Source organism: Sturnira hondurensis, unplaced genomic scaffold, assembly GCF_014824575.4.
Source record: "Sturnira hondurensis isolate 20B ecotype Veracruz unplaced genomic scaffold, ASM1482457v3 Scaffold0000780, whole genome shotgun sequence".
NCBI lineage: Eukaryota > Metazoa > Chordata > Mammalia > Chiroptera > Phyllostomidae > Sturnira > Sturnira hondurensis.
Window position 1 is genome coordinate 12,948,469 of NW_028073411.1, and position 22,977 is coordinate 12,971,445.

The window sequence follows — 22,977 nt, forward strand, 5'->3', positions numbered from 1 at the left end:
AAGGAAGAAGTAAAAGAACTGAATTTCCAGAAGATGATTATCTACATTGAAAATACCTGTATTGAGAAAATTATACAATTTTAACATAAGGCATAAATACAAGACTGAATGCAATAACCAACTAAAACAAATACACCGTGTTCAAGAACACAAAGACTCAATCTTATAAAGATGTCAGTTCTTCTCAAATTGATTGATCAATTCAGCATGTCAATCAAAACCTGACAGTATTTATGTGTATGGTGTTTAAATAAACTGAATCTAAAATGTATATGGAAAGGTAAAAGGCCAAGAATAGTCAATATGATCATGAATTACAAGGTGAGAATCATTTGCCATTCCAGTGATCAAGACTTTTTATAAATAGCTTGTACTAAAGGCAGCTGTGGATTTCACTGAAGAAAACAGAAGAGAGATTCTTGAAACAAATCCTGACATAAATGGAACTTTGATGTTATAATAGAAGTGGAATTGAAGAGCTTCAAGAAAGAAGAAAATGTTTAAGTAGCCATGGACAGTTGTTTATTTTTATGGAGAAAAAGACAGTGTATCCGTGTACTACCCCCATACACAAAAATCAGTTCCAAATGGAGTAAAGGTTGAAATGTTAAGGGCACACTGTTCAGAAAAAAAAAAAAATTCAAAGAACCTATTTTCTATCTTGTGTGTGTGAAAGGATTTCTTAAGCAGGATGCAGTTGTTACATTTAAGTGCTTGATATATGGATCACATAAGATTAACATGTTTGTTTCCATCAAGAGGCAAATTAAAGAATTAAAAAAGTAAAGCCTTAAAATGGGAGAAGATACACTGACAAAAGATTGGTATACAAATCTGTAAGAAAAAGAACTCACTAGAAAAATGGATATAAAACATAAATAGGGATTTTAGAGAAGAAAATAAAAATGGCCCAAAGACTTAAAAATTAGTGATTCTGTCTTATCACTAATCGAGGAGATGCAAAGCAAGACCACAAGTAAGTAATAAGGTACAAATCAAGAAGCATAAGAATTATAAGTGATAGAGACGTAACATGAATCTACAGCAATTCATATTCATTCTGGAATGGTTAATAAATTGCTACAACCACTTGGAAAATAATTTGGCCTCATTCTGAAAATTTGAACATTCATAGATTGCTACATATCTTAGACTGCTAACATACCTCATATGTACCAGGTGATGTGAACTAGGAACAGTCATGGTGCTTCATTGTTGCTGATAGCTAACAACTGGAATTAATTCCAGTTGAAGAAAAGGTATAAATACAAAGGTATATTATATGGCATTGAAAGTTGGTGAACTGTTCTACCTAGGATAACATGGATGGAACAAGGAGGCAATCCCAGAGGACTACATGTATGGAAAGAAAGCTAAGTGAGAGTTAAGAGTGTAGACTCTGGAGCAGGAGGGCCTGGATGTTGAGCTCTGCCTTCACTCCTTGGTAGATGTATGTCTTTGTCTAAGTTGTTTATCCTCTCTGCACCTCATTTTTTATGTTTACATGATGGTTGTTGGGGTTAAATTATTTAATATATGTGAAGTGCTTATAAAACAGTATGGCACTATATAAATGTTAGCTATTCTTATTGCTATTGAATTCTATTGCTATTTTATTTTATTGCTATTGGACAGTTTTCTTTTTCCTGTTCTGTTTACTTTGTTTTTTGGACTCAATTGTTAATAGATATGTATTTATTGCCATTTTATTGTTCACATTTTTTATCTTTTCTTCTTAAAGAAGATCCTTTAACATCTCATGTAATACTGATTTGATGGTGGTGAAACTCCTTTAGCTTTTTATGTCCTTTAATTCTAAATGATAGTTTTTCTGGGTAGAGTAATCTTGATTGTAGGTCCTTTTCATCACTTTGAATATTTCTATCCACTCTCTTCTGGCCTGCAAAGTTTCTGTTGAGAAGTCAGCTGACCATCTTATGGAAGCTTCCTTTCAGGTAACAACTGCTTTTCACTTGCTGCTTTTAAGATTTTCTCTTTGTCTTGACCTTTTGCATTTTAATACTGAATGTTTTGATGTGGGTTTCTGTGGGTTCATCTTGTTTGGGACCCTCTGTGCTTCCTGGACTTGTATGCCTACTTCCTTTACCAGGTTAGTGAAGTTTTCCATCATTATTTCTTTTTGAATAGGTTTTAAATTTCTTGCTCTCTCTTCTCCTGGAACCCCTGTGATGTGAATGTTGGTAATCTTGAAGTTTTCCAGAGGCTTCTTACACTGTTCTCAATTTTTTAAATTCTTTTTTCTTTTTGTTCTGATTGGACATTTTTTGCTTCCTTATATTCCAAATTACTGTTTTGATTCTTGGTTTCATCTACTCTACTGTTGATTACCTGTGAATTATTCTTCATTTCAGTTAGTCTATCCTTCATTTCTGACTGGTTCTTTTTATGGTTTTCTTGTTCCTTTTTATGCTGCTGAAGTTCTAAGTTCATCTACTCTTCCCCTAGGTTCACTGAGCATCTTTATAACCAGTGTTTTGAACTCTGCACCTAGTAGATTGCTTGTCTCCATTTTGTTAGGTTCTTTTCATGGAGTTTTGTTCTCTTTTTTCATTTGGGCCATGTTGTTTTGTCTCTTCAGTTTGGCATCTTCCCTGTGTTTGTTTCTATGTATTAGGTAGAGGTGCTGTATTTCCCGGGCTTGACAGAGTGGCCTTATGTAGTAGGTGTCCTGTGGTGTTCAGTGGCACAGCCTCCCCATTGACCCAAGCTGGATAGTCCAGGTGTGTCACCCCTACCATGTGGGTTGTATATACCTTCCTATTGTAGTTGAGCATTGATTGGTTTTTGCATGTCAATAAGAGGGATTTACTCCAGGCTGATCAGCCTCAAGGACTGGCTGAAACCACTATGAAGGGTCAGCTGTAAGTCCCATGGACCGGGACTTACTTCATAGGGCTCTGGTACCCTCTGAGTCTGCCCCTTGAGTGTGTCAGTATGGAGGTGGTTGAGTGGTGCTTTGATGTGGTCTGAAGCTGTCCACTGGATGTGCTGGCTATGGGACTTCCTGGGAGGTGCAGACCATGGTCAGCCATTACCTGTGTTCTTCCCAGGGCCACCTGGCATGAGCTACAAAGCCATCTGCAAATGGCTACTACTTGTGCTAGGCTTGGAGGTGCCCATGCAAGGCCAAGCTGTGAACCAGGCCCAGTTGCTACTAGTGCCATGCCTGAGGCCACTTAGTAAGAGGTATGGGGTACACTGAGGCCTGATGCTGCTTGTTTGAGAGATTTTAGGAAAGTTTGAAGCATAAGGTAAGAAAGGACATTCATATGGAAAAGCTGCTTGGAAACAGCCTTGGTGGGCCTGAGGTTTTGTGGGGCAGGGTCTCAGGGAATCATCAGGGTTGAGCAAACAGAGATAGCCAGGTTGATGGAGAAGCAGATATGGTGCCTGCATCCCAGCTGTGTCTTTTTCTGAGACAGCTCAGAAAAAGAACGATAGCCTCTGCCAGCACTTCTGTCTGGGATAAAGCTGCTACTCCATCACTCATCTTCGTGCCAGACACTTCATTCTTCCCCATGTGTCCCTGGTGCCTTTTGAGTCACTGGAACTCAGAGTGAGTCTGAGTAAGTCTGTACCCAAGCCATTTAAGAGGAACTGCCTGGGACGCCCAACAGCTTTTTGTGTAATTTAACCTACAATTTCTGCTAATTTTTACAGCCAGAATTTATGGGAATTTCTCTTTCCAGCACTGGAATCCTGTGCTGAGGGTCTTGGTATAGGGCTAGGACCCCTTGCTCCTCAGGGGGAATGTGTACACCCACATATACGCCCACGTATACAGCTGTATATCTCTTCCACAGCTGAGATATCCCTACTGATTTTTTAAAATTGTCACCTGAGGATTTGTTTATTGATTTTAGAGAGGAGTTGAGAGAGAGAGAGTATTGATGTAAGAGAGTAACACTGATTGGTTGCCACCCATAGGTGCCCCAACTGAGCATCGAAACCCACAACCTAAGTGAGTGCCCTGACTGAGACTTGAACCCACAACCCTTTGGTGTACTGGACTATGCTCCAACCAACTGAGCCATCTGACCAGGGTACCCCTCCTGATTGTCTGCCATGTGTGGGTGTGAGAACAGCCCAGTCAGCATCTCTTCCCCTCTTAATTACAGTCCTGGAGTGGCTTCTTATATCCCTAGTTGTAGGACTTCCATTCAGCTAGATTCTAGGAGATTCTGAATGATTGTTCTTCTGTTGTTTAGTTGTATTTTTGAGATGATTGTGGGAAGATGTGAGTACCACATTTACCCACACTGCCGTCTTGTCCTGAAGCCGGGACAGATATTTCTCCAGTTTTCTCTTTACTATTTACTTGTTGTTATTTTAAATCATGTCCTGTCTTCTCCCTCTTCATATATATGTTATTGTGGGCAACTGGAAAGTAGATGAAACTATAAAGAATTAAATAGTCAAAATATAATTGCCTTTTGAGGCAATTCTTACTAAGGCTTCTGTTCTTTGTCAAATCCCAGGATATGCTGGTGTCTAAACAAGAAAAGTACATTTTCTTTTTCATGCAAGTTTAGGTATGAAAGGCATACATGTACTTGGATCTTGTTGTATCTGTCATGCAGAATATTGCAAATAAACCTATATGGTATTATTGCCAGTATGAAATTATTAAGAATTTCTGTGACCTTGGCCAAGTAGCTCAGTTGGTTAGAACATCATCTTGATACACCAAGCATGAAGGTCTCATCCCTGGTTGGGGCTCATATAAGAATCAACCAGTTAGCCCTGGCTGGTGTAGTTCAGCTGACTGAGTGCCAGCCTGTGAACCAAAGGATGCTGGTTTGATTCCCCATCAAGGCACATGCCTGGGAGCCCCAGTAGGAGGGTACTCTCAACACATTTACACACTGATGTTTCTCTCTCTTCCTCCCTCCCCCTCTCTGAAAATAAATAAAAAATGCAAAAAAAGAATCGATCAATTAATGTGTAAATAAGTAAAACGACAAATCAATGTCTCTCCCTTCTTCCTTCCCCCCCTTCATCATTCTTTCTAAAGATAGAGAAGTGTCTATCTTTAGAAATAGAATAATAAAAAAAAGGAATTTCCATGAACAAAACCCACCCAAAACATGATTTAAGATAAATTAAAGCGGTTTATTAGTTTTCCAGTCCTTTTATACTTTTGGCATGTGAGAAAATGCTAATCTTTAGGATTTAGGCACAAATGTTATAGAAAGCATTAAAAGTTATAGTACCCCAAATGTAGAAAGATTTACTTGCTCTATGGACCTCTTTTAAACCATTTATTTCATTTCAGCCTGAATTTAGAGGAGAAGTAGTTATCTATTACACATGATCAAAGGGAATTTACATAATCTAGTTAGTGATAGCTAAATAAATGGAGAAAATGATATGATTCCTCACATACTCTCCTCCCTGTCCTCTTGTTGCTTGCCTGTTTTTGGTATTTTCTGGTGATTCTACAGAGTTAGCTATTTATCATTATTGCTTCAGAATCTTTATAGGTCAGTTTATGGCTATATATGACTATTCAGTAGAAATACAATGCAAAATGATTAGGCAAATTTGGTAGCATTATGGAGAGTCTATAAAATTGTTGGAAAATTACTAGAAGCAAAGTAATTAGCAAAGGAGGATCTGGCAGAGTCAGGTGATAAATAAATTGAAGAGAAAATCTACAAGGTTCATGACATATATAAATAGTTCAAAAGACTATAATTTTATAATTAAATGATTAATAGAGATCCTTGGGAAAAATTATGAAAACCATGAATATTTTTGTAATGGTGACCCTTCTTTATGGTGATATGAAAAAAGTAGGTTTGAAGAGGGCTGCCAAATTATTATTATAATTTTAATAGGTATTTTTAAATATAGTGATATATAATACAGAAGAGTATGTAAAATATATGTGTACTTTAAAGAATAGCTATTCCTCCTGGCTGGTGTAGCTCAGTGGATTGAGTGCAGGTCTGCGAATCAAAGGATCGAGGTTCGGTTCCCAGTCAGGGCACATGCCTGGGTTGCAGGCCAGTTCCCAGTAGGGGACACATGAGAGGCAACTACAAATTGATGTTTCTCTCCCTCTCTCCTTCTCTTCCCCTCTAAAGATAAATAAATAAAATCTTTAACAAAAAAACTGAGTTGTGAGCCTTTTAAATAAAAAAAGAAAAGAATAAGTATTCCTTGAAATAGAATATTGCCAAGCACCCAAGAGGCCTACGTACCAGGTACCTTTATTAGTCCTTTCTCAACCTTGAGAGGTTAAATGTTATCTTTTGTCCTGATCTTTTCCTTGCTGTTTTTTTTTTTAGTTTCATTATTTCTGTACACTTCACTAAGTAATACTTAATTTTTCATTTTAATTTTCATATGAACGGTAGCATTTATGTAAATTTCTTGGTGTTTTGCTGCTTTTGCTCAATACATGTTTATGATATTCTTACCATCATGTGAGACTTTAGTTAATTAATTTTTAGTCCTGTATTATATGCCAATAGTGAAGGAATATATATTATTTTAGACACAGTTGATACTTTGTGCTTTGACTAAGGGCCTAAGAATAATTTTTTAATTCAGCAAATACTTTGTAAAGGGCTATTGTACTATGCACATTTTTGTTTTTTTCGTTTTTAGCTGCATGTGACAAAAGAACCAAATACAGAAAGCTAAACAATAATGAGTTTAGTATTTCAGTGTGTTTGATTTTATAAAATCTTAATTTCTGTGTCTCTAACATATCCTGAAATATTCTGACCTGAGGGGAAAGTTCAGGACAAATATGGCAAATGTCCTTACTCTATATTTAATATAAACACTTAAAACAGTATAAAATGGGAAAAGGAAAGAAGAAACCTTTCACAAAGATATAAAAACTAGTGCCCAGGTTGGTGTAGCTCAGTGGATTGAGCACAAGCCTGTGAACCAGAGGATCGCGGTTTGATTCCCAGTCAGGGCACATGACTGGGTTGCAGGCCAGTTCCCAGCAGGGGATGCATGAAAGGCAACCATACATTGATGTTTCTCTCCTTCTCTCCTTCCCCTCTAAAGATAAATAAATAAATAATAAAATCTTTAAAAAAAAGATATAAAAACTAGTATGCAAGAAAAATGTGAAACTGCATAAAGGTTTTAACATTTGTACTAGAATTAAAGTTGTTTGACGACACCCCTTTTTCCCTTTCTCTCTTTGTGGAACCCAGTGATTTTTAGGCAGTTACATTTTTTTAAGAAGGCTGGTTCAAGAATCTACAAAGCCTAAGTCAAGTTCTTTAAGTTTTTTATTTTCTTGCATTTCCAATTCTTGTAATACAGTATGATTTACCATGTCATGATAGAAGGACAGCATTACAGAGTGTACATGGCAGGGTAAAATTAAACACATGCTCACAATCAAATTAATGTATTTCATCTGTCTTCAACTAATAACAATCTGTCATGTTATCTATCTGAGTAGGAGCATAAACAGTTTATTTTGTGTTTGGAGTAACTTCCTGGAGGTAGTTAATGTGACAAGTAGTTTGTTTGAATTGAGTATAACCAGATCAACACTCTAGATGTTTCCTTGATAACCTAAAAATTACTGTGAAAAACCTGTGTGAGTGCTCTATTTGTATTTTGTTTCTACTTCTTTAAGTTTGATAGTGACATATTTTACAGTTGTTTCACTGAGAATATTCTATGTCTGACATCATATGTGAACTGGGGAGCAAAAATAGTTTATACTTTTAATATGTCCTTCCATTGACAGGGAATAGACAACGATATAATTAGCACCATATAATACTTTCCACTTTTCAAAAAAACATGAAGTAATACATTCTGGTATGAATAAAAAATCATATTCATTATATAATATGTTCTTATAGCATGTTGAAAAATGAATATTTAGGAAGATAGGAATATTACAGAGTCTCAGGCCAATATAAAAATTAATATAGGTATTGTAATATTTTTAAGAACTTTAAAGTTTACTTAAAATTTTACAGCACTCTGATCAGTAGCCCTGATTATTATTATTCTTTGATATATCTATTTTTCAAACTATCATTACAGTTGGTACTGTGTTTTTGAAAATGATTCTGTTCATTATATTAGAAATTCTATAGATAGATGAATGAGATCCTGAATAAGGGTGCTTGAATGCCAGTGAGTGAATAGGTCTTAAAAAGAGAAGTCACAGGAAACCATCAAGGAAATGAAAAGACAGCTTACTGAATGGGAGAAGATATTCGCAAATGACACATCTGATATAAGGGTCAATACCCAAAATTTGTAAAGAACTCAGACAACTCAACACCAAAAAAATAATCCAATTGAAAATGGGCAGAGAACCTGAATAGACACTTCTCCAGAGAGGACATACAGATGGCCAATAGACACAGGAAAAGATGCTCAACATCACTAATCGCCAGAGAAATGCAAATTAAAACCACAGTGAGATATCATCTTACACCCGTCAGAATGGCTATCATCAGTAAATCAACAAAACGTGCTGGCAAGAATGTGGAGAAAAGGGAACCCTCACTCACTGTTGGTGGGAATGCAAATTGGTGCAACCACTGTGGAAAACAGTGTGGAGGTTCCTCAGAAAATTAAAAATGGAACTGCCTTATGACCCAGCAATTCCACTTCAGGGCAAAGAAACCCAAAACACTAATTTGAAAGGATATATGCATCCTTATATTCATTGCAGCGTTATTAACACTAGCCAGGATATGAAGCTGCTCAAGGGCCTGTTAGTATATGAAGGGGTAAAAAATAGTGGTACATATACGAGATACTTGGCTATGGAAGAATGAAATCTTAACCATTTGAGACAGCATGAATGAACCTAGAATGTATTATGGTAAGTGAAATAAGCCAGATAGAGAAAGACAAATACTGTATGATTTCACTTATATGTGGAATCTAAAGAACAGGATTAAACAAACAAACAAAACAGAAACAAATTCATGGGTACAGAGAACAGACCAATGGTTGTCAGAAGGAGAGGGGCTTGGGGGCTGGGTGAAAAAGGTGATGGGATTTAGAAGTACTAATTGGTAGTTACCAAATCATCACAGGGATGTAAAATAAAGCACAGGGAATAGAGTGGTGCCAGGTGGGCACCTGAAATATTGGGAGGGACACTTTGTAAAGTACATGATTGTCTAATCACTGTGCTGCACACCTGAAACTAGTACAAAATAATGTTAAATGCAAACGGTAATTGAAAAACAAAATTTAAAAAAGTTGTCATAGACTTACCTAATTAGCATGAGTGTGTTTTAGAAGTCAAAATATAGACATAATTTTAAGCACATGTAAATCAAATTTAATAAATTATTAAAGGTATTTTACTTGCCATGTTTTGGCTAATCATGATGGATCATTTTTAAATATGTAATTTCACAATTTGTATATATAGCTGCAAGTACTTTGTGAAGGACTTTATAAAATCAGTGCTAAGACAAGGAATATCTTATGCTATAATCTTACGGGCTCAGTTTTATGGTTTATTGTTATTAATGAATATTTTAAAGTACTAATAAGTAATTACCAGGTATATAATTCCCCTTTTTATAATGAGCATAAAGTTTTTTGAGCATTAAAATTTCAGAAAAAAAATTTGGTTCTTTAAGCGATCATCACCAGAGCTGATATTCTTTCTGCTTAGTTTGTTTGTTTATTTATTTTATTCTTTCTTCTTTGAAGAGACACCACTAAGGACTTAGAATATCAATCTTGGTAGATAGGTGAAGCTTCATTCTGATTTCACATGCAAAAGCAAGGCTCAGAGTGACTTAAACCAGGTCCTGTTGCCAGTGGTCAGTAGCACCAGCTTCTTTTTTTTCTTAACTTCTGAGGCACATCCACTGTGTCTGCAGTAGCTTACAAAAAGATACCAATAAAATTCCTATATTCTTAACATCTTCCTCAAACAGAAGTTTTTAAACTTCTTTTTACATCTCTTGGTCCTCCCTTAAGGACAGTGGTGCCTTCTCCTGAAGCCCTTCGAAGTGTTGTTTTTTTCCCTCCTATATACACCTTATTGGGACTGAAGGTGGGAGAGGTGACCTTCTTGTTCCTTAGTGCTCTTCTCAGATCAGTCTTCATCTTCCTTAAAAGCCATATGGTTTGATTATCAAGCCATATGGTCATACCTCCTGCCACTTACATTTGTTAGCCAACCTGTATCATTTCCTTGAATTTCTTGAAAATTTTGGCTCCTTGGTCACAGTCATTCTGATAGTAGGCTGTCATAATTCTTAGTAATTTCAATATTAATACAGATTATTCTAGTACCTTGGTCTCTCAGTTCACTGGATTCTGTACCTCCAGTCATGTTGCGCCCCGCCCCCCACATCTACACAGACATAATTATTCTGAAGATCGAGTTGGTATCACTGTCTGTACCCTCTTTATAATACCAGTTGCATGCATCCCAGTTTCTGTTATCTCGTCTTTCCAGCTCACTTGCTTTAGTAACACAACTTCAATAATTTGAAAATCCACGTAAGACCTTAAAAATCAGTGGATTTACCAATTTTTCATTTTCCTCCACCCTCTTCTCAATCACCTTAGACTCCCTGTTTCACAAATGTAATCATTACGTTGCACTTGCTATCTTCAACTTCCTGTTTTTCTTTTCACATATTGTACAAGGTTGGGAAAACCTTAGCTCTACTTAAATGCAAATCTCTATGCACTCATGAACCTAAGTAAAGTGAGTCTGGAACAGACCCCACAAATACAGTCTCACTTTAAATTCAGGTTAACTATCTTCAAGTGACTTTTCTGTATATTTCAAATACCACGTCAGGTCCATTAGCAAATCCTATTTACTTAAAAATATTTTATTTATTTATTTTTAGAGAGAGGGGAAAGGGAGGGATAAAGAGAAGGAGAGAAACATTAGTGTGTGGTTGTCTCTTGTGTGACCCCACTGGGGACCTGGCCAGCAACCCAGGCATGTTCCGTGACTGGGAATTGAACCTGCAACCCTTTGATTCTCAGTCTGGTGCTCAATCTACTGAGCCACACCAGCCAGGACACAAATCCTATTTACTTTTTATTCCAGAAGTATTTTGAGAATCTGCCCCACTTTTTACTATCTCTGTTGCTTACTACTATTGTCCTAATTACCACCCTCTCTTTCTTAGATTATAGCTCCCTCAATGTTTTCTCTGCTTTACATTTGTTCCTCTGTAGTTTATTCTCAATAAAGAATTCAGAACCTTTTTAAATGTGAGTCAGATTATAACTTTTTGTTTTTTTATCACAACCCTCCAGTAACTTCCCATCTCTCTTAGAGTGGCCTGCACACTCCACATGATCTGGCCCTGGCTTTTCAGGCCTCTTTCCCACTGTTTTCCTCTCTTTTGAACTCATTTTAGCACTGTGGCCTCCTGGTTTTTCCTTGAATCTGCTAAAAATAATCTTCCTTTAGGACCTTTGCACTTGCAGTTCCCTCTGCTTGGAAGGTTTTCCCCCAGATCTTCTTGCTTCTTAGCCTTTCTAAGGTTTTTCACCTACCGGTTTAAAAGAGTAGTGCCTCTCATATACACTTTATTTTTCTTCATAAGATCGATCAGCATTTGCCATACTATGTATTTTACTTGCCAGTCTTTTTTTCTTCATTACTACGTAAGCCCATTGTTATGTATGCAGCATCCAGGTCAGTGCCTGATGCTCAGATATTTGTTGAATGAATGAATGGATGATCAGTAAAGTGGTTATCTGTTGACATTGTTAAGTGCATGGTTAAACAGGATGTATGGATTGGCCACAAGGTTTGTCTGTTTTTTTTTTTCCGTAAGATGTCTCTAGTAGCATAGTTGTCTTTAACTTGATTTGAAACAATGTTGTTAGATTGTGTTGTGACAGCTATCCTATCCTATCCTATCAGCGTACTTTTAAAAGAAAGTTAACAAAATCGATAGTTTTGTGCAGCCATTTTCGTATTGAAGATGGAAGAAAATATGCCACATTTTCCGATATTATGCTTTATTATTTCAAAAAAGGTAAAAATACAAGTGAAATGCATATAAAGATTTGTGCAGTGTATGGAGAAGGTGCTGTGACTGATAAAATGTGTCAAAAGTGGTTTGTGAAATTCTATGCTGGAGATTTCTCATTGGATGATGCTCAAATTACCCAAATCAATAAAGTGATTGAAAAATGTGCCTTTTATTTTACAGAAAAAAACCATATATACTTTTCAGCCAACCCAATAGTATGGTTGAGGTAAAAGAAATGGCAAATGTACAATATCAGTGCCTTTGTCCTTCAATTGCTTAGACATTGGAAGGACATACCCTACATGTTAAAAATAGTTGTCTTTAGTTGATAGCATTTTAAATTTCATTTTCATGGTTGTTTGTTTGAATATTTGGGAAATGAGCATGTATTATTATTATTAGGAAATTGTAATTCTATTTTGTAAAATAAAATACAACACCTAAGCCCTGGCTGGTGTGGCTGAATTGGCTGAGTGGATGCAGTCCTGGTCAGGGCACATACCTAAGTTGCGGGTTTGATCCCTGGTCAGGGTACGAACCATCTCTGGTCTGAGGGCTGTGGGAGGCAACCAGTCAGTGCTTGTCTCTCACACCCATGTTTTTCTTTCTTCCTTCCTCTCTGTATAAGCAATGAGAAAATGTCCTTGGGCAAGGAATATAAAATTATATATATGTATATATATATATGGATATATATTTTTTCCCAGTGATATCACATAGAAAAATGATGTGGTTCACTGAAGGGGATATCAAGGAAATCATAACAATGAGCATGTTATCACATGTAAGGTAGATAGCTACTGGATGACCATTTTAAGAATGCTCTTAAAAATAAAAGAAAAATAAAAATGGAAGAAAAGCAAGATTTTACTAGTGTCTCACTCGAACTATTCTGTATATTCAGAATTTACATTTCTGGATTATTTAGAATGAAGAACTCTAGTAACTGAGCCCTCTTAAATGTTGCCCACTAAATTCTAACACAACAGGAGAAAACTTTGAAGTGCTGTGAGGACCTTTTAATTTCTGCTTTCACATTTGTCAGAATCTCAATTATTTAAAATAATTTTTATATCTTTAATGGTCTTTGATGTGTATACTGCTGATGATTTTTTGAGGACCTGGATTGTATCTTTTTCATCTTTGGGTTCTTAGTACCTAGCACAGTACTTGGTATGGTTCTTAGTACCTAGCACAGTACTTGGTATGGTACTCAATACACGTTTGTCCAGTAAGTGCTTTTCCCCACAAATTGATCAGTGACATACTAGTCTTTTATTGCTAGTTTTATTAGGAAAAAACCTTTTGCTTGGATAGTAAATCCCCCAGCGTTACAGATAAACTTAGGTGGCAGTTCAGGAGTTGTGGGGGTTGGCAGAGGGGGAGAGGAAAAAAAGAGAAAGAAAAAATTGAACAATGATAGACTGTTCCATTTGAAAAGACAAATACACACACTAAATGACAGACTTCATTAAAAAAAATTGGACAGTGATTTCATTGGGGACTTTTCCTAGTGACATGGCTTGTTCTTATTCTTGTTAAATTAGGAAAGTATTTTAGCTTTAATATTATGATAACCTAGATGTATAAATGTCAGTGCTAATAACTTAGTATGTTTTCTACATATTGATGCCCATGGTATCTGGACGTTTTTGGCCTGTTCTTGTAAATAAGGTGTCAGTGATATTTAAGAAACAGCAACTTGTGGCCAGAAAAGAAAAAAAGCTCCATATTATTCAAGGTAAGCAATAAAAATGGGACTCAGGAATCCCTTCACTAAGTAAAAAATGTCCTAGAGAAAGATCTCGTGAGCTTACAAACTAAAGACCTTCAATATAATCTTAAATAAAACCTTTTATGTAAAATGAGAGCACTTTTTAGTTGACAATCAATTGACACTATTATGTAGGCTTACTAGATTTGCAAATTTACAAGTTTTTACAAGTCAGTTGGGTCCCTTCCTCAGGAAATCAGTTGAACTTTTTTCCCCCTATATTGACTCAAAGAGCCTAGTTGTCCTTGAATCCTGTGAATATGTTTGCCTTATAATTTGACTGCATTGAGTCAACACCCTTATAGGGTTTCTAGTGTTGTAAAAAGAGAAACTGTTCAATAAAAGATCACATTTGAAAAAATAGACTGTGCCGGATAAAACCAGTATTGGATATGAATACTGTGCTTTACTTTAAAGCACCTACGAGTATTCAAGGAAATCAATGCTCTCCCCCTACTTTCAACATACATACTTAAGTTTGGAAAGCAGCTGAGCTATGTCTTTGTGAAATCAAACCATGCCTTTAAATAAATTAAATAAACTATGAAATATTGATCTGTTTTAGCAGAAAGTTATGTATTTGTGTGAACATCAATTTTTATAAAAATTGCAGAACTAATAATTGTTACAGTAATCAAACTGTTTCAATCAAATATGCTTGGGTAAGTGTCTCTTTCTGTTCATCACTACGTTTAAACTTATTATACTAAGTATATATATATTTTGAGTATCATCAGTGTGCCCGAAGCTTCATAGATAAGAATGATAACTTTCATATTTTGAGCACTTGTGCACTATATATAGATTAATTCTCAAACACTGGGTATATTTGTTAGTCTTGGTTTTTAGATTTAGGGACTGAGGCATAAAGAAATTAAGGAAATTGCCCAACATTATGAGGCTGGTATCTAAGCTGGGATATAATATTGGAAAATAAGTCAGATTTGAACATGTTAAAGTATATTGATTGACTCTAATACTCAATCTTCTCCCTGTGTTTGTTCGCCTTCCCAGGTGATTTGGAGCACATGCGGACAGTGAAGCTTGAAAAGCACTTGCGGTTCTGCCAGGAGCATGGATTTAGTAGCCACTTTGTCTCAGCGAAGACGGGGGACTCTGTGAGTAAGATAATGAACTCTGAATGTTACAAGTGAGATTTATTTACTGATTTACTATTACTCATGGAAGCGTACTTCGATTGTGTAACTTTTGCAACAAGTGCATGCTTACTGAAGACATAAACTAGATTAGGTTAGATATGTTTATTCTTTTTATACTTTATAATTCATTTAACATAGTTTTATGGTTATCTTAGAGTATTTAAAAATATAAGAGTTTAAAGAGAATATATCTCACCCGTGGTCTTAGCATTCAGAGATGGCCATTCATAAGCCCTTATGATTCCTTATAGTCCTCTTTTTCTGACCCTCACCAGTGTTAGTGCTGCAGCCAGCAGACTGCCTTTACTGAGGGCCTACTTCGTGACAGGCACCGTCCTGCCCTAGTTATCTCTGTTTACAGATGAGTCTTAGTGGGATTATGTAATGGGGGTCTAGGTTACACAGCTAATGGCTTTGTAAGGGCTCACTGTATTGACCACACTAAATACTTATTTTAAAGAATTAAGGTCACAATATAGAAATAATTTTGTTTTAGTTCCTTATTTAATACACATATCTGAAGAAAATTTTGCTGCGTCACTTAATATTACTAAAAGGATTTAATAATTCATTATATAACTATTAAAAAACCCATTCAACCAAGTCCTTATTATTAGACATATAGGTTGTTTTCAGGTTTAGACATAATAATTTAATGTAAAACTTTGTCTATAAGCTTTGCAGTTTTGAATATTTCCTTTTAAAAAAGTTAATTAAAGTGGACATTCAGTGTTCTATTAGTTTCGGGTATACAGCATGGTGGTTAGACATTTGCATAACATACAAAGTGATCATTTGGGTGGATCCACTTTAGGTGGATTCCTTGAAAAGGAATTGAAACATATTGCAAATTACCACTCACATATTGTGTGAGTGCTGTACCACTACACTCTCTCAACATTCAGGATTTCCTTATTTATTTATTTATAAAATTTATTTAATTATTTTTCAAGTAGTTTTCTGTCTATTACTCCCATCCCACCCCCCCCATGATTATTTTAAAATATTTCTCAATTTGGTAGGCCAAAAAGGAGTATTTTGCTATTTAAATTTTAAATTAACTTTGATTGCTGTTGAGGTTGAATATTGAAAATTTGTATTACCTATTTTCTGCCTTTTATCTGTTTGTAACATGCTTTTTCTTAAAAAAAGATTTTACTTATTTCTTGTAGAGGAAGGGAAAGGAGAAAGGGAGGAAGAAAGAGAGGGAGAAAAACGTCTATCAATTGCTTCTCACACGCCCCCAGCCGGGGACCCTGACCCACAACCCAGGCACGTGCCCTGACTGCACATGGTCTTTATGGCTGCACCCAGGTCTTTGAACATGGTCAGGGAGAAACACAGAGGCTGGAGTTTTTGCTGAAAACTCACTATCACTTACTGGGCCTTTAATGCTGCTTGGTGATTATCTTCCATGATCACAGCCCACTGTCTTTCCCTTTCAACTAATGACTGTCCATAGCTTCTCTCGTCTCTTCAAATCTTCTAAACTTCCTTGTCCTTGTCTCAGTTGGTGACTGTGCTTCTTACTCATAATAAATTTTGAAACAGAAGACAACTTTCAAGTACTTTTGCCACCACCTTTACCTCACTCTCCCTCCCACCCTGTATCTGCCCCCAGGTATTGTCTTTTCTGCTGTTACTGTGGGATGAACTGCTCATGCTCCTAGCTAAGGCCAACTTTTTGCATAGTAATGAACATTGCTTAGCGATTTTCTCCCCATCCTGCATGATCATCTTTTCTCTTTACTGGGTTATTCTGTCAGCATACAAAATAGTATGACTTCTCTTGTCTTAAAAACAAGAAAACTCTTGATTCCACATCTCTATTACCTTCTTTCCCCGACTTTCCAGTGGACTGTTTTGAAAGAGTTGTCTCTAGTTCTCTCCTCCAGTCAGTCTTCTGTCCCGAATATTTCACCCAAATTGCTGTTATCAAGGTCACCAATGACTACCTTTTTGCTAAATTCAGTGTCCAGTTCATAGTTCTCATCTTACTTGACTTAATTGCAGTATGTAAAATAGTTGATTACTGTTCTGTTTAAAATAGTTTCTTCACTTAGCTTCCAGGATACTGTACCTCCTGGTTTTCTTCCTTGCTAAGTACTCTTTTTTAGTCCACTCTACCGATTTCTAATCTTTCCAGCTCCTAATACTGGAGTGCCCTTGGGCCCATTCTTTGTGTATTTCTTTTTCTGAATTAATTTCCTTGGTGTCCTTGTCTAGTCTCATTGCTTTAACCATACTCAATATTCAACTGCCCACCTGACACCTCCACTTAGATGTCTAATAGGCAGTCCCGGTTAATTTAGATCCAGAATTGAGCTCTTGCTATTTCCTCCCCAAATCTTTCACAGACTTTCCACTTCAGTAAATGGCAGTTCTTTTACCAATTGCTAAGGCCAGTGTTATACTGGAGTCATCCTTGACTCCTCTGTTTTTTGACCCCCCACATCTATGTCTATCACCAAGTCCTGTTGGCTCTGTTTTCAAAATAAGTGTACAATATGGTGATTATTTTTTACCATCTGCACTGCCATGACTTTGTTTTAAGCCTTCATCATCTCTTATTTTGTGTCTTTGCTGTGTCCTTTTTTCTTCTTTTTATCCTCACCTGAGGACATGCTTACTGATTTTAGAGAGAGGGGAGGAGAGGGAGAGACAGGGAGAGAGAGACATCAATGCTGGAGAAGAACATGGATGGGTTGCCTCTCGTATGCACCACAGGACCAAACCCTCAACCTAGCCATGTGCCCTGACCAGGGATTGAACCCATGACCCTCCAGTTTATGGAATGATGCTCCAATGAAGCACAGTGCCGGGGCTGGTTTCTTCTTTTGTACCCTGACCTTCTCTGGTGAATACACAGTCCAGCAGCCAGATCGAACCTGTTAAAATAGAAGTCACATCAAGCCACCCTCCATGGCTTCTACTTCACTCAGTAAAAACCAAAGTCCACTGGATCTTACATGATTTATACTCCCGTTAATCTCTTTGCTCATTTTCTTTTACAGTCCCCCTCTTTCCTTCTATTATACCACACTAACTTTCCTGGTTTTCCCTAAACATTGCTCAGCAGTGATCCGTAATGTACAGGACTTTTTGAGGTGCAAATGCCATAAACCTTTCAGAGTAAGTATCTCTTTTTGATTAGAAATCAAAATTAAATAAATAAAATTATGATAAATATTCAGTAAGTAATCTGGAGATAAGTAGGGATAAGAACATGATAGAACACTTATGAGACAAAGACAAGTTATCCATTATAGGTACTCTCTGGCTTGTAGCTCTGGGAATCAGAGTGGACTCAGCATAAGCTAACCATGCATGAAAAGGCTGTTTATAGAAAAGTGTTTGTAAGAGTTTTGTTTACAAATAATGGGGTAAAATATGTCTTTATTCTGAACTGGTAAAATACAGGAAGGATTTCTAAGTTGTTTTGCTCAAGAGGTGTGGAGAATTAATTGACTTTTGAGAGCCACAAAGATTATTAAAGGGATAGTTAAGGGATAGGCTAAAGCTAGATCAAAAGACCAGTATAGAGTTGACAGTGAGAAACCCAGGTAGTAAAGTGCAGACTAATGTATTCTCATTTTCTGCAGCACCTACAGCGGTTAGTTTTGCTAATTTTTTTAAAGTTGTAATTAATTGTCTTACGTTAAATATTTACAAATGTAAGTGTTTAAAAATGTATATGTTTAGACCCGTTCACTGAATTTCATGAATTTTCAAATTATGGGTTTAATCATTTAAAAATTATTACACTTAAAGTCTTGCTGTATTTGACAAATAAAGCTATTTTTGGAATAACCTGGTATATCATATTTTTGCAATTCTTGCTGTTTATCATTGTTTGGAAACTTCAATTTATTTGAAGGTAACTTAAGCATGCCTGTTTTAAATCATTTAAACCTATTTTTGGTCTGTAGGTCTTCCTGTGTTTTCAGAAAGTTGCTGCTGAAATCCTTGGAATCAAGTTAAACAAAGCAGAAATAGAACAGTCACAGGTGAGTGTATTGAACTTTATATTTTAAAGAATTTATTTCTTAGAAGATACTAATTTTTAGTATCTTTTAAGGTACTGAATTCTTGTACATTTATGTATTCTATGGTCATATCCCTAAAAATGCTAGAAATAGATTGTGTGTGTGAATGGTCACTGTTTATTGCAGAAGACAGAGGATGTTAACTTTCTGCCAAATTATGATGCCCTTGAAACTTCAGTTTGTCCTTTTTGTTGGAAAAATGGGATTACTGTAATATCAGTTTCATCAGTGGTTAAATAATGGCTTAAGGTGCTGATCATGTTGTTGTTTACTTAAGTTCTTCCAGGATCACTGTACACTATTTTTAAAATACTTCATACAAAATCCCAACCATTTTTCAAAGAAAGTCTTAATTAGAGTTTTTTCCACTTGGTATCTTCCATATTTGCTTTGGTAAAACAGTGTTTTTTCAAGTTTTTAATAGTCTATACACTCTATGTTCTTAAACATCCTTTAATGATATCAATTATTGGTGTTGTTTTATTGTTTAATAATGATATTATTTAGGATTTCTGAATTCTTTCACTAGTCCTAGTTAACTTTCTAAGATTAAGAAATAAACATGAGCCCTGGCTGGCGCAGCTCAGTGGATTGAGCGAGGGCCTGTGAACCACACGATCGCAGTTTGATTCCCAGTCAGGGCACATGCCCGGGTTGCAGGCCAGTTCCCAGCAGGGAACTTGAGAGGCAACCATATATTGATACTTCTCTCCTTCTCTCCTTCCCTTCCCCTCTAAAGATAAATAAATAAAATCTTAAAAAAAGAAATAAACACCCTGGCTGGTGTAGCTCAGTGGATTGAGCACAAGCCTGCGAACCAGAGGATCGCGGTTCGATTCCCCGTCAGGGCACATGCCTGGGTTGCAGGCCGGTTCCCTGCAGGCCAACTCCCAGCAGGAGACACACAAAAGGCCACCATACATTGATGTTTCTCTCCCTCTCTCCTTCCCCTCTAAAAATAAATAAATAAGTAAAATCTTTTAAAAAAAAAGTTGTGAGTTTGATTTAAAAACAAAAAAGAAATAAACATGAATACCAACAGTCAAGCATTTAAAAATACCACTATAATAGTACACCAATTTACATGTTTGGTGGGATGAAAAATCAGCAAGAGCCTATAGTTTGAAGTTAAGCTTCAGAAGTAGTTTGCTTAGAAGCAAAAATAAATTAAATTTTTCCAGAATCCCTTCCACTCCATTTCCACTCCATTTTCCCCTTCCTTAAATTTTTCTTTAATGCTTTTTGACATAGTTCGGAGTTTTATTTTTATGGTCATTGTGTCTATGTGTGTGTTTTAAAACAATTAAAGCAATTATTTATCAAAATTGTTATGCTGATGTGGCTATTTTTAGGACTTGATTAAAATCATTGAATCTCTGGAAATCTACTTTCATTTTTCATTATTCAAAAGACATTTATTTTAGCACTTAACTAGGAACAGTGTGAAGATACTTTGTGCCATGTAAGTTGCTTGCAGACACATGAAGACACTTACTTGCTTTTGGCCTAGGAGGTGGGATACAAGAAAGAGAAACCACATGATTTGCTTGATTACATAGAACTTGGTGGACCAAGTGCATCCTCTGCTTTTTAGTTTTTATTTCTAAGTGGTGTTTGAAAAAGGATGTCTGGTTAATTAGAGAGTCTCTGAATGATGATCAAATAATTGTAAATTATGTATTGATCATACATCATATTATGTGGTAGAGTGGTGGATCTGACAGTGATTTAAAGGGGTTTAAGATGTAGTCCTTGCCTTCAATGAAGACAGTTCGTATATCTATATTATGTGCTATGTTATGTGCCAGGCACTGTGGTATCTCCATCAGTCCCCATAATCACTCTGTGAAGCAGGTGGCATTTTACTTTTATGGGCAGGTTCAGTGACTGTGGACCCACTCACCTGTGATGAGGCAGCCGTGGGCCCAGGGTCTGACAGCAGTGCCCCTAGACTTCTCCACTCCACCCCGCTGGAGAAGGGCTTACCGGTGTGCAGGGTGGGGGGTGGGTTAGGGACATGGCTGGGAGGGAAGCTGGCATGGACAAGTCGAAAACCTTAAGTTGTAGTTTGGGAAAAAGAGCAGCTTGCTTAATATAAATGACTATTTGTGTTGGAGTGGCTGTAAAAGGAATTTGAGAAAATGGAGATTTATGAATGCCAAGGTGATAAATTTTATCCAACATATTGACAATGGGAAATAATTTTTGAAGCAGAGAAATAAATGAAAGCAGTTTTTTGGTAGGATTAATCTAATGGGATATTTTTGTGTGGTTGAGTGGAAAGATTGAAGCGAGGAAGGTAGGTTACTGCCCTCAATGTGATAAGCAGCAGGATCAGAATGGAAGGGAAGGAATGGATATAAGAGACATTTCTACAAAGAATCAGTAGGTCTCATGGAAAGACTGGATGAAAGAAGTCCAAGATACTGGCATTTCTCACCTACAGGAATAGAGAAAGGGGAGACCCAGTGTTGGGCAGGCCTGCTGGGAGAGAGAGTGCTGTGCCTGAACTCTGTGGCAGGGCTCAGTTGCAGTGAAAACTCAAAAGAGATGCAATACATTGGATACTTTTGAGAGGCCAAACTTTATGGACGCTAGAAGCTTTATCAACATTCACAGCTCACTTGTAGTCAGACTTAATATCTAGGCATACTTCACCTGAAGAGGCATCTGCTGTGTTGATTACGTGGTGCTCTGACCTCCCTGTACGTCCTGCCTTGCTTGTTAGAGCACCTCGTCTTGTTTCTTACGCAGTGAGGTTTCTGTCAGTCTTCAGGTTGTTGGTGGCATTTATTGGGTTGGCCAAAAAGTATATTACACTTTTTCTGTAAAATAAAGACATATATTTTTTCAATTTCACCAATAACTTTATTGATTTGGGTATTTTGAGTATGTTGGCTTTCTCCCGCTATTGACTGCTAGTGGATAGAGGCGCTGCTAAGCATCTTCCAGTGCGTAAGAGAGCCCCGCCACAAAGAATTATTTGGCCAAAATGTCGATAAACGGCCTCAGAAACCACTTTTGACACATTGTGTCAGCCACAGGACGTTCTCCACATACTGTACAAATCTGTTTTTGCATTTCAGTTACATTTTTACCTTTCTTGAAGTAATAAAGCCTAATACTCTGAAAATGTTACGTACATATCTTCTCCCACCTTTGATATTAAAATGGCTGCACATTCATCAAGTTTAATAAGTTCTTTTTAATGCATGCTTATGTGACAGCTGTCAGAATACAGTCTAACAAAATTGTTTGGAATGAAGTCAAAGACAACTAAGAACCACTAGAGCCATTGTATGGGAAAAAGTGTAACAGATTTTTTGGCCAACCCAGGACTGTGAGTCCATTCATTTGAAGATGAATTCAAGATACTAGAGGCTTTCTCTATTTGTCAGAGTCCTTTGTGGGGAGAAGCCTCAATTTCCTTTCCTGAACCTGATGGATTTGCTACCTTTGCCAATGAAATGATTGATTTCACAATTAACATTTCTCAGTGGAAACATTTATGAAAGTTCATTTCTTAAAAAGATGTTTCTAATACACTTGGCAAGTCACATTAAACACAGCATTTTTTAAAATTGAAATGTATTTGACATACAATGTGTTAATTTAAGATGGTATAACATGTTAATTAGATTCATTTACATACTGTAATGTGAATTCTGTTGTAGTGACAGTAAGTACCTCTGTAACTTAATGACTTCTTTTTAGTAGTTGTGATAAGTTCTAGGTCCTTAGCAGGTTTGATTGTTCATTGCACTGTACAGTGTATCTCTGGGGCTCATTTACTGCTGGTTGGAAGTTTTCACGCTTGAGTGATATTTAAGGGTGAAATATCCCCCACCTCTCATCTTCTGGTAAACACCATTTTATTCTCTGATTTTTACAAGTTTGGCTTTTCAAAATCCTACCCATATGTGATATTATGCAGCATTTGTCTTTCTCTGTGTGACTTAATGTCACTTAAAGTAGTGTGCTCCAGGTCCATCCAT

The 22,977-nt window shown here is 36.6% G+C and overlaps 1 protein-coding gene across 2 annotated transcripts in view; it reads left to right on the plus strand.

The window, feature by feature from the left end:
• RAB28 (RAB28, member RAS oncogene family) overlaps window positions 1-22,977 on the plus strand; it is an 80,738-nt gene that overhangs the window by 52,153 nt on the left and 5,608 nt on the right. For both annotated transcript variants that reach the window (XM_037045808.1, XM_037045799.1), the window contains exons 5-6: window positions 14,791-14,894; window positions 18,866-18,943. In XM_037045808.1, coding sequence (XP_036901703.1) covers window positions 14,791-14,894; window positions 18,866-18,943 — 182 coding nt within the window. The remainder of the gene's footprint in view (window positions 1-14,790; window positions 14,895-18,865; window positions 18,944-22,977) is intronic.